General features: G+C 38.6%; 1 protein-coding gene across 1 annotated transcript in view; it reads right to left on the reverse strand.

The window, feature by feature from the left end:
- Positions 1-13,283, reverse strand: part of MAP2K5 (mitogen-activated protein kinase kinase 5) — a 261,312-nt gene that overhangs the window by 112,759 nt on the left and 135,270 nt on the right. The window contains exons 14-15 of the mRNA XM_061157999.1: positions 2,012-2,085; positions 1,003-1,053 (exon numbers count right to left, since the gene is read on the reverse strand). Of these exons, the coding sequence (XP_061013982.1) occupies positions 1,003-1,053; positions 2,012-2,085 (125 nt within the window). The remainder of the gene's footprint in view (positions 1-1,002; positions 1,054-2,011; positions 2,086-13,283) is intronic.

Here is a 13,283-nt window from a genome sequence, read left to right on the forward strand (position 1 = left end):
ATGAATTTTCTTTAAAAACAATGCAAGGCAAAAATTAACTGTTTTGGTATCTCAATTTAAAAAATGCTTTCCATTGTTCTGAGAATAAGATCCAGGGTTCTATCCTTATTAGCATCCTTTTAACAAAATAATATATGAATAAAGAACACTGAGAATAAGATCCAAGGTTCCATACATAATTCGTTTAACTATAAAGACTACTTGGAGTGCAACTGACTACCTGAATAAATCTAGACCCCTCATCAAAAAACTAAACCTAAGTTATTAAAACATTACTCCAAAATACTAAATAAGTTTCCTGCTTGTCATTTCCTAGCACCCTACTCTTGAAGTGAAAGTGGAAACCAATAAATAAAAGCAATTTTATGAACAAAGATAACTTCCCTTACTTAAAAGGCAGGCAAAAGAAAAATGTCAAACCCACATTGGTATTTGAAATAGTTCTATGCTTCTTATTCCTGGTAAATTTATTTCAGAGGGACTAATAAGTTATCTTTTAATAGACATGAACTCAAATAAACAGAAGACAGACATACAAGTTTGACAGTAAAATGTCTGCTAAATCCTTACATTCAGAGACCCATAAGTAATAATTTAATTTTTAATTAATAATTTCATTTTCATCTGGTTTGGAAGCATGCTTATTCCTGGAAAAAACAGTTGATCTTATTGACTGACATTTTGATATACGTTAAGGTTAATTAAATAAGCAATGAGGCAAAGTAGCCAGTGTGCTGTAAGATGCAATTTTTCTGTAGGATTACACTTCAAAACAATTTTATACTCGAACCAACCAGTTAAGTCAACAAAGTGAGATAAGTTGGTAGCTCCTGTATAAACCCTAACATCTTTTAGGAAGACTTAAAAATCAAATCATGACTGGATTGACTTTGTAATTTATGATCTGTTAGGCTAAAGCTGTGGATTTAATTCAAGAATTGTACATTACGAAGTACATAAAGATGTTGCTTTTAAATGTTATTTTTGCATAAGTTTACTTACCGCCATATAAGCATTTGTTCCAACATACGTCTTGGCTATAGAATTCACCAGCTATGAGACAAAACAGTCTGTTAGAACAATATAAAGATAATGTGGAAATAAAATGGGCAATTATTCCTCATTTAACCTACAATCATCATTTCTATAAATCAACTAAAAATTATGTAAAAGGGAACAAATTTATCTACAAAGGCATTAAAAATGATTAAATCTCTTTTCTTTTGAATGTGATTTCCAATTTAAACAAGCACGGCTTTACAGTTTATAGCAGATAACCTTCAACAATTCACTTAAGCAGGATGCTTATCGCTTTAGTACCCCAAACCCGCCTGATATAAAAAGTCAATTTGAAGTAGAATTTGAACACTCATTTTTTAGTCAGATGGCTCCAGATGTGAATGAAGCCCCATGCCTTACCAGAATGAAGCGAACACTAAATACGCTGGAGGGATAACAGACTTTGACAACTCATAATACAACCATGACCTTCGCTTTGGTCTTCGTGTTTGGCTGGGAGTAAAGGTGGCTGCAATTCAAATCAACATCACAGCACGCTCATGGGTCACTATCACCGGGGTTCTCAGGGGAGGCCCAAAATGGAAATTAATTAAAATTTGTGCTGCACATTGTAATGGCCCTCCACCATTGTTGCTCCCAATATTAATTTTTATTGTGGGCCAGTTGGACTCCCCAGGCACAGCTCCCACTCTGCCCTCCCTTTTGTCTGGCCAAAACGCTTTCATATCAAAGCTGCATATCAATGAAGTTTGCTATTCGTAAGTAGTAATTACAATATCAGCAGTTTTTACTGTCATTAAACAATGAACAATCATATTCTGATGAAGGCAACTCGCTCAGAGATTAAAAATGAATAACACAATCCCAGCCGACGAGAAGATGCAGAGTTCTGTTTGTCTGGCAGCTAGGTGATTTTTCAATCCAGAGAGAGAATGAAAATAGGAAGTAGATGTTACAGAGATGAGAACAGATCAGGAGGAAAAAGACTTACCTGAGTGCTAACTCCAAAATCACACAGCTTGACTTGTCCTCTTGTGTTTACTAGCATATTGGAGGGCTTCACATCTAAAAAGGGACCAGAAAAACCCATGTAACTAATTCCATATCTACTGAGCTTGTTCTAAAAAAAGCACACGCACACCAAACCATATTGCAGAAATGACATCATCTGTTCAACCTAGAATTCTAATCACAAATTTAATGCAAAGCATTTTATCTGGAGGCAAAATGTAAGGTCCTAACTCCCTCACTTCCAACCATTTTTGGTTTCTGCAGAAGCAAGAGTTTATTTATCTCATGTGAAAGTCAAATAAAATCTTTGCTTCCAACAACAGTAAACACACCTAACAACCTACTCCAGCTTTCAGAAAAAGGAGATAAGAATATGTAGCCTTCTTGCATAAAATTTGTACAAAAAGGCTTAGCTTTGCTCTTAATGTGAAACTGCTTCTCCCACCAAAAAAGTAAGGCCTAAGGGAAGCCAATAAAGAAAAAATCATTCAAAATGTTTGCTAGTAACAGGTTTATCTGACTGAAACAATGAAAGCGTGTGTGAATGCAGTACTGCTTTTTCCTAGTTTTACATGCAAACCATACTTCAGATAATCCTCAGAAATTGACCTAAAAGATGTATGTATGTGTGTGCATGCGTGCACTTATCAAGTCTTTTATTTATCCCTCTCGTCCCTTATATCATTTTGACTGTTTTTAAAGTTAACAAAAGAATTGACAAAGCTTTTGCCAAGGCAGTCTGCTAAATAGACACAAAGGGTTTCTGTGAAGCATCGTCAGTGACAACAATAAGCCTTTTCAGGAATTCAAGGAGCCAACAAAAACCATCCAAGCAGGATGACACCACAGCACTTTTGTTGGTAAAGGACAGCACCTGCTTCAGTATTTCATCTTCAGCAGCAAAAGTGGTTTGGAACAGACAGCTTGCTGTATTCAATAGAATATATGACCATAACTACTCCGAGGCTGAACAAAAGACTCAGAATTTCTATGTAACATCTAAAAGAAACTGTGAGTTAATCTCACTCTGCCCCTCCAATCTGCAAAAGGGTACCCCCCAAAAAGTATCTTGCCAAGAGTAGGTACTTAACTCAAACCTTGGGTTCAAACTCAGTAACCAACGATTACTGAACTCTACCTCCCATGTGACAGGCATCTTCTCACACGTGTGCTCGTTTGGTGTTGCCTGACTGACACTAGAATATAAACTCCATGAAGGCAGGGACTTTGACTCTTTTACTGACTTCTAGATACCAGTTCCTGAAAAGGGCCAGTCATACAGGAAATGCTTAATAAATATTTGTTGAATAGATGAAAATAAATTAACGGAAACCATGAACACATAGCATTATTTTGTTAATGATTATGTTTCAGTGATCAGGGGTTAGCTATAGACTATGCCTCTGTAGCATGCCCTTTCAGATAAGACACACTTCTTGTAGAGGGCCTTTCTCTCTGAAAACAGGTCAGTATACTTAGGCATGTGTAAGCTTTTTTAACCAACTTGCCTCTCTGCTTCTAGTTTTCCCCAATTTCAACATAAACCTCATACCACAATCATATTAAATACACTTTCACTGTATAACTTCTCTTCTAAGGAGGAAGTAAAATATTCCCTGACTTCCCCCGCCAACCCCAACGTGAATTCCCTAAGAAGAGGGTTGTGCTTTCAAATGTGCCTCAGTTCAGTTCAGTTCAGTCGCTCAGTCATGTCCAACTCTTTGCGACCCCATGGACCACAGCACGCCAGGCCTCCCTGTCCATCACCAACTGCTGGAGTCTACCCAAACCCATGTCCACTGAGTGAGTGATGCCATCCAACCATCTCATCCTCTGTCGTCCCCTTCTCCTCCTGCCCTCAATCTTTCCCAGCATCAGGGTCTTTTCAAGTGAGTCAGCTCTTCGCATCATGTGGCTAAATTATTGCAGTTTCAGCTTAAACATCAGTCTAAAGGACTGATCTCCTTTAGGATGGACTGGGTGGATCTCCTTGCAGTCCAAGGGACTCTCAAGAGTCTTCTCCAACACCACAGTTCAAAAGCATCAATTCTTCAGCACTCAGCTTTCTTCACAGTCCAACTCTCACATCCATACATGACCACTGGAAAAACCATAGCCTTGACTAGATGGACCTTTGTTGACAGAGTAATGTCTCTGCTTTTTAATATGCTGTCTAGGTGGGTCATAACTTTCCTTCCAAGGAGTAAGCGTCTTTTAATTTCATGACTGCAGTCACCATCTGCAGTGATTCTGGAGCCCAAAAAATAATCTGCCACTGTTTCTGCTGTTTCTCCATCTATTTGCCATGAAGTGATGGGACCACATGCCACAATCTTTGTTTTTTGAATGTTGGTTGACCTTTAAGACAACTTTTTCACTCTCCTCTTTCACTTTCATCAAGAGGCTCTTTAGTCCTTCTTCACTTTCTGCTATAAGGGTGGTGTTGTCTGCACATCTGAGGTTATTGATACTTCTCCCGGCAATCTTGATTCCAGCTTGTGCTTCCTCCAGTCCGGCATTTCTCATGAGGTACTCTGCATATAAGTAGTCTTATATGTGCAGCCTCAGTAGTCTGCACAAAAAATACACATCATAGACAGCCACAGTAGACATTCAATAAACATTTGCTGAACTGGAAGAAATGTTAGGCTCTACAAAGCCTGGTCTTATTTTCCAAATTTAATTCTCACTACATGCCCTCAACTTTAAATATTTTTCTTTTGGACAATCTGCTCTTTTATATACTGATACCCTTAAACTGGGCTTCTCTGGTAGCTCAGTTGGTAAAGAATTTGCCTGCAATGCAGGAGACCCTGGTTCCTTTCCTGGGTCAGGAAGATCCCCTGGAGAAGGGATAGGTTACCCATTTCAGTATTCTTTGGCTTCCTTGGTGGCTCAGATGGTAAAGAATCTGCCTGCAATGCAGGAGACCTGGGTTCGATCCTTGGGTTGGGAAGATCCCTTGGAGGAGGGCACAGCAACCCACTCCAGTATTCTTGCCCAGAGAATCCCATGGACAGAAGAACCTGGCAGGCTGCAGTCCACGGGGCTGCAAAGAGTCAGACATGACTGAGCAACTACGCACAACACAGCACCCTTAAACCTCTCTTAAGCCACACATCTGATGGAGACAGTTAATGAACAAATATTCTGAGCTCCTGGAAGAAGGGGCTGCCTGAAAATCACAAGGTATGGTAAGATGAACAAATCCTTAGCTTTAATCAGAAACACATTTGACTTAAGTGGACCAACAGAGAGAAAAGAATAAAACAGCAAAATTTCTAGATTATGTTCTGAAAAGCAAGGTGTAAGTAAGAACTGGACAGTATTTTCAGCTCTCCAATATCTTTTTTTTAACTTACACATATACCTACTGCCTAATTTTGCACATTTATTTTTCAGTTCAGTTTTCAGAAATAGTTTCTGTATGAAAGCAGTAGGCATACAGCCATCCTCTAAACAACTTCTGTATTCCAACTAGACTGGTCTAGCCATTGTCTCAAAAGAAACAAATCTCTAAAACACCACTAACATGCCATCATTCATGCCGTGTCCCAGGCCTCAACCTTTTTGGGTTTAGAAATCCTTATTTGATATTTTTTTGACAGAATCCTGTCCATCCTTCAACTCAAGTATCCCATCTCCCTGTTAACGAATCTACTTGGCCACCAAAATCACTGCTTCCTTTGAATTGCTAAGGCATTTACTGTCTGTACCATTTAGAACTGAGCATGTGACAGCTTTTTTTTTTTTAACACCAGTAATTACTTACCATATTCACTGTTAAAGGTATCAAGAAGTAACAAGTTCACAGGGGAGGAATGTCTTTACACATTTTTGTATTTATCCTGTGTGAGGATACAGGATATATCCAAGATGTATAACACTTTGCTCACTGGTTGATGGCCTCCTAAACAATACACTAAATTTGCTAGTATAAGTGTTCCCCTCCCCAGCAACATTGGACCATAACAGATCCCTTTAAACAAAATCAATGGATTCAGGTGAGGAGATAGAAGCCTGACTCAATGGAGACATAAGACTTGGATTTTAGTCTTCTGGGCCCTGTCAAATGTAACTTTGGACTAGGCATGTGATGTTTTAGTTTTCACCTCTGTAGGGAGATAATAAAAGTTACTGTATCTTAAAAAATTGTGGGGATTAGATGAAATAATGAATGTAAAATAGCTTTTGAACTGTCAAACACTCTATAAAGTATTATTATCTACTGGCAATCAACCAAGTCATAAAAAGTGTTATATTTCTTTATGTTCAGGAATAATTTCTGTTGCTACTGCAGTAAATTCAAGCTGTATTTAGGTAAAATACTAGCTGAAAGAAAGTAATTCCAAAGTCCAGTAAGTAGACTGATAAAACCTATTCAATGTTTATGAAGAGGCATATTTGCCAGACTATATGTACTCATTCCCCAATAAGGCCAATGAACTGGTCTTACTTTCACACTTGCTATACAGCCTGTCATGAACAGCGCTGCTAAAGTGACTTTTTAAAACCTAAATCAGGGACTTCCCTGGTGGTCCAGTGGTTAAGATGCTGTGCTTCCACTGCAGGGGGTGCAGGTTCAATCCCTGGTCGGGGAGCTAAGATCCTGCATGCCACATGGCATGGCAGAAATATAGAAAAAATTAAAAAAAAACAACAACAACCTGAAACCCAAATAAGACCATGTCAGTCAGTCAGTTCAGTCGCTCAGTCGTGTCCGACTCTTTGTGATCCCATGAACTGCAGCACGCCAGGCCTCCCTGTCCATCACCAACTCCCAGAGTTTACTCAAACTCATGTCTATCGAGTCAGTGATGCCATCCAGCCATCTTATTCTCTGTCGTCCCCTCCTCTTCCTGCCCCCAATCCCTCCCAGCATCAGGGTCTTTTCCAATGAGTCAACTCTTCACATGAGGTGGCCAAAGTATTGGAGTTTCAGCTTCATCATCAGTCCTTCCAATGAACACCCAGGACTAATCTCCTGGATGGATTGGTTGGATCTCCTTGCAGTCCAAGGGACTCTCAAGAGTCTTCTCCAACACCATAGTTCAAAAGCATCAATTTTTCGGCGCTCAGCTTTCTTCACAGTCCAACTCTCACATCCATACATGACCACTGGAAAAAACCATAGCCTTGACCAGACGGACCTTTGTTGGCAGAGTAATGTCTCTGCTTTTTAATATGTTATCTAGGTTGGTCATAACTTTCCTTCCAAGGAGTAAGTGTCTTTTAATTTCATGGCTGCAATCACCATCTGCAGTGATTTTGGAGCCCCCAAAAATAAAGTCTGACACTGTTTCCACTGTCTCCCCATCTGTTTCCCATGAGGTGATGGGACCAGATGCCATGATCTTAGTTTTCTGAAATATTAAGCTTTAAGTTAACTTTTTCACTCTCCTCTTTCACTTTCATCAAGAGGCTTTTTAACTCCTCTTCACTCTCTGCCATAAGGGTAGTGTCATCTGCATATCTGAGGTTATTGATATTTCTCCCGGCAATCTTGATTCCAGCTTGTGCTTCTTCCAGCCCAGCGTTTCTCATGATGTACTCCGCATATAAGTTAAATAAGCAGTGTGACAACATACAGCCCTGACGTACTCCTTTTCCTATTTGGAACCAGTCTGTTGTTCCATGTCCAGTTCTAACTGTTGCTTCCTGACCTGCATACAGGTTTCTCAAGAGGCAGGTCAGGTGGTCTGGTATTCCCATCTCTTTCAGCATTTTCCACAGTTTATTGTGATCCACACAGTCGAAGGCTTTGGCATAGTCAATAAAGCAGAAACAGATGTTTTTCTGGAACTCTCTTGTTTTTTCGATGATCCAGCAGATATTGGCAATTTGATCTCTGGTTCCTCTGGCTTTTCTAAAACCAGCTTGACTATCTGGAAGTTCATGTCACTCCTTTGCCTAAAACCTCCAGGGGTCTCCCAACTCAATGCAAAATGTAGCCCTCATGGATTCTGAAGCCTTCTCTGAGCTGCCCCCATTACCTCTGTACTCTCATCCTTCCTACTGCTCTCCCTGCCTGCTCTGCTTTATCTCACTGGCCGCCTTTTCAGGCGTGCTCCTGCTTTGTGGTTCCGTACCACTGGAATAGTTTGCTCCCATATATATAAGCAGGCATGGCCTGAGCCTTTGCTTTTTTTTTTCTTCCAGGTTTCTGCTCAAGTGTTACCCTTTTAAGAGAAGCCTTCTCAACCATCCACTATGAAGAGCAATACGTCCAACCTCAGAGATTCATTCTCCCTCTTCCCTATTTCAATGCTCCTCTTAACACTTAGCATCATCTATACCCTACATAAGTACATGTAAATCTGTTCTCAGTCTTCCGTTTTTGAAGGAAAGCTCCATGAATGCAGAGACGTGATCTGTTATGTTCAATTCTATGTTTAGAATGGTGCCTGATACAGATAAGAAATGGTATCTGTTGAATAAATTGTGAGTGAATATTCCCACTAAATAAATGGGCAAATATGTGTACCTGGAGAAGCATGAATTTGCACTGAGATGGAGCTCCATGTTTTCCCATCCAATTGCATATATTTCAGAATAAATATATTTCAGTATTAATGAATACATTTGTGAATGATATTGTTCATTCTGAGAGAACCTACAGGTGTTCAAAAATACTCATTCAACAAATATTTACTAATGCCTTAGCATGTGCCAGATATGATAGTAGGCACTGTGGAGAGAAGCCTGAGTAAGACCTGTCTCTACCCTTCAGAAGAGTCATATTAAGGAACTGTTGGTATATATTTTGACCAAAAATAGTGTATATGAGATTTCAGGATAATACCACTGCTTATGTATACTCTAAATGGTATTTGCTTTCTATAGTAAAAACAATGAGAATTATGTAACTAGAGAGTTTCCAAGCGTGGCTGTGCATTCAAAAAAAAAAAAAACACTTTTGGTTCCACCTCAGATCTATGTATGTATGCTATGTCACTTCAGTTGTGTTTGACTCTCTGTGACCCCACGAACTGTGGCCCACCAGGCTCCTCTGTCCATGGGATTTTCCAGGCAAGGATATTGGAGTGGGTTGCCATTTCCTTCTCCAATCTGTGTGTATATGTATGTGTATAGACATATGTGTGTTGTCTGTGTGTATATACATATATGCATACACACATATATGTGTGTTGTCTGTGTGTATATACCTCAGATCTACTGATTCAGAAATCAATTTAAAACAGTCTGGTCTTCATGGCAGCATTCAGAAAAGATCAACATAACCTGCTATATTTCCTTCTGATTTAACTGCTGGCAAGTTCAGAATATCTGAAAAGAAATTTTATTGCTTAACTTTCCTTTTTAAATCAATTTTGTTCATTAAAAATCAATTTTACTGCAGTCATTTTGAATATATAGTTTAATGAGTTTGACAAATGTATACATCCATATAACTATACCACAATCAAGATATGAAACATTTATATCACCCCCCAAAATTCCCCATGTCCTTTATAGTCAATTCCATCCTGACCTCTGGCAACTGCTGATTTCTTTGTTATTTTTAGGCGATTTTTTTCCTTTTCAACATATATCATAAACCCTGTAATAATTTTGATTTAAAAAATCGATGATTAGTGTTTGGGTAATACCTCTCTGTCACTAATATCTAAGGAAGTTATGTTGCAGACAGTATCAACTGGGTCTTAGTTTTTTGACCAATCTGACATTTTTGCTATAAATTGTAGTATTTAGACCATTCAAATTTAATGTAATTGGTGATATGGTTGAGTTCAACTCTACCAGCTTACTAATTGTCTCATCTGTTCTTTGTTCCTTTCTTCTTCTTTTATTGACTTCTCCTGGATTAGTTTGGCTCTTTTTAGCATTCCACTGATCTCTACTATTGGCTTCTGAGTGAGAAGTTGGTAAGCTTTTTCTGTAGAGGACTACATTTCAGGTATTGAGGCCAATACTCAGTTTTGCCACTGTAGGGCAGAAGCAATCACAGGCAGTATGTAAATAAGTGAACATGGCTGTGCTCCAATAACCTTTGTTTACCAAAACAGGTAGTGAGTCAAATTTGACCCGTGGGCTAAAGTTTGCCAGCCCATTGGAAGGTTTGTTTTTGTTTTAACGGCTGTTCTAGGGATTACAACGTTTCTTTAACATTTCAGAGTCTACCTTCAAATAATATTAGGGTATTTAATTGATAATGTAAGAATATTAGAACAGTATGTTTCCATTTTTTCCCTCCCATCCTTTGTGAAACTATTACCTATCTTTCCTGTACACGACAATATAGTCTTTATTTTTGCCTTAAATAATCATCTTTTTAAAAAATTTAAAAGAAAAGGCCTTTTATATATCCACAGGTATATCATTCCTGGTACTATTTATTTCTTTATGTAGACCTAACTATCAATGTGGTATCATTTTTCTTCGGCCTAAATAACTTCCTCTAACATTTTTTTATAATGATCATCTATTGGCAATGGATTCTCTCTTCTTTGTTTGCCTTAAAAAGTATTTATTTAACTGTTATTTAGAAGAATATATTTACTGGACTTAGAATTCTGGATTTAAAGGATTTTTATTTCTTCAGTATGTTGATGTGTTTCCATTGTCTTCTGGCTTGCATAGCTTCTGAAAAGAAGTCCGCTGTCATTCCCATTTTCTGTTCCACTTTTTAATGTATTACTTTTACTGAATATTTTAAAGATTTTAAAAAATTACTGCCTTTAAAGTTTTTATTTGTACTTTGGTATGGTCGTGTATATGTCCTGGTGAAGTTTGTTAGGCTTCTCAGATCTCTGGGTTTATGGGTTTCATCAAATTTGGAAAGTTTGGGAAGCATTATTTCTTCAAATTATTTTTTGCTCCCTTTTCTTTTTCCTTTTCTTCTGAGACTTTACTTACGCATATATCCTAGACTTGGGTGGTACTGTCTCAAAGGTCACTGAGTTGGTGCTCTTTTTTTTTTAAGTCTTTTTCTTCTTTGCAGTAATATTAGATAATTTCTATGTTTCTAACATCGAGATTGCAAATTGTTTCTTCTGCAATTTCTAACCTATTGTTAATTACATCAAGTGAAATTTTTTACTTCAGGTGTTTTATTTTTCATATCTGGAAGTTCCCTTCGATTTTGTCCCCCATTTCTCTCCTCATAATGCTCATGTTTTCCTTGAAATCCTTAAGTATATTTATTAATATAATAACTGTTCTAAAGTCCTTGTCTGCTAATGGGAGAGTCCCATTTCCTTTTTAACAGAAAGAATTTAATATAGGAAATTTGCTACATAGGAATTCGAGGGCTAGAAAAATGAAACTAGGGTAATAATTTTAGGAAGCAGCTATATTGTCCTCAGAGAGATTTCTGCTTCTATGTCAAAGGGATTTCCTAGGCAAGAATACTGGAGTGGGTTTCCATTTTCTTCTCCAGGGGATCTTCCTGACCCAGGGATTGAACCCATGTCTCCTGCATTGTGGGTGGATATTTTACCATTTTGCCACCAGGGAAGTCCCAAGAACTCAGAAGAGAAGCTCTGAAGAGTCAGTGTTCAGACCTCCAAGAAGAGGTCACTGCCCAGTTGCAGGTCATATCTGTGAGGGAGCATTTGGGGCTGGTTCTCCATGTGCTACCAGAAGCTGGGTGTTTGGGTCAGGACCCAGTGCTGAGGTGGTGCTGCAGGAGGTGCAGAAACCAGGAAGACCACTGGCTCTGATTCCCACCTCAGTCTCCCTCTACTGCCCGCTACTGGCAGAACCTAACAAAGAGCCACCAGTCCAAGGGTACTCTGAAATGTTATTTGCAGAGACCCAGCCTCTGCATCACAGAGGAGTATGTGGAAAGAAAAGTTTATGGGGGTTGAATTACTACAGATAAACAACTAGCAAGTCTCTTACACAGCAGATCTGGACTCTGCACACATAGCAGGCTCCAAGCTTTGATATTTGGATGTCTGTCTAGTATCTTCCTTCTAGATTTGATTGGCTTTTTCTTCCTAAGTAATTTGTTGTTTTGCCTATTTTTTAAATTTAAGTTTAAAGAGTTTTTTTTTTTTTACAATGTTGTGTTGATTTCTGCCATACAACATTGCAAATCAGTCATAATTAATTATACATACATTCCTCCCTCCATAGCCTCCCTCCCCTCTCCCTCACTCCACCCCTCCAGGTCATCACAGAGCACCAGGCTGGGTTCCCTGTGCTACACAGCAGCTTTGCACCAGCTATCCATCTTACACATGATAAGCTATACACGTTGACACTACTTTCTCCATTTATCCCACTCTCTCCTTCCCCCACTGTGTCCACAAGTCCATTCTCTATATCCGCATCTCCATTCCTTCCCTGCAAAAAGGCTCATCAATACCATTTTTCTAGATTCCATATACTGATATATGTATTAATATACTATATTTGTTTTTCTCTTTCTGACTTGTTTCACTCTATATAACTCTGGCTCTAGGTTCATCCATCTCATGAGAGTCCCATTTCTATTGACTGATTATTTTTCTGGTTATGGTCTTTAATTCACTGTAAGAAGAAAAAATTTTTTTTTTCATGTGCTGATTTTTATTTAGATGGCAGATATTTGGATTATGTTGTTGAGTGGCTTTATTGTAATCCTTTAAAGAGTGTGAAACTTGATACTGCCAGGTAGTTAACTTACTTGCAGAGAATCAATGTAGGAGACCTGAGTTTGATCTCTGGATGGAGAAGATCCCCTGGAGAAGGAAATGGCAGCCCACTCTAGTATTCTTGCCTAGAGAACTCCATGGACAGAGAAGCTTGGTGGGCTACAGTCCATGGGGTTGCAAAGAGTCAGACATGATTGAGTGACTTTCACTTTTCACTCCAAATTGTTAAACAGAACTGCATCATAACTACTGATAATCTACACAGGCTGACACTGCTGCAACTCCACTGTTTGTCACATCATCATTAAAAAGCCCACCTTACTGTGAAATCTCACTAAAGGAGTAGGAAAATATTGTGACAGGAGACGCATGTGATTGGATCATTGTTGGTTCTTCTGTGAACAGCACTTGTCTTTCTGGAAGAAGCCTGCCTTCAGGTAGAACTCATATAATGAAATTTGAGTCTGATGTAATATATCAGATGATTCACATCTTGACTTTCTAGGATAAGAGTCATTGTCATTACTGATTCTACAGAGCAGTAGCTTCCAGTATATACAGTGTATGTTTCTCCCATTTATTGTGTTTATTCGATGATTCATTGAGCACCATTTCTTTGACAGGCACTGCTATGTGGGCAAATACACGCAC

This window comes from Dama dama, chromosome 12 (assembly GCF_033118175.1).
Source record: "Dama dama isolate Ldn47 chromosome 12, ASM3311817v1, whole genome shotgun sequence".
Lineage (NCBI taxonomy): Eukaryota > Metazoa > Chordata > Mammalia > Artiodactyla > Cervidae > Dama > Dama dama.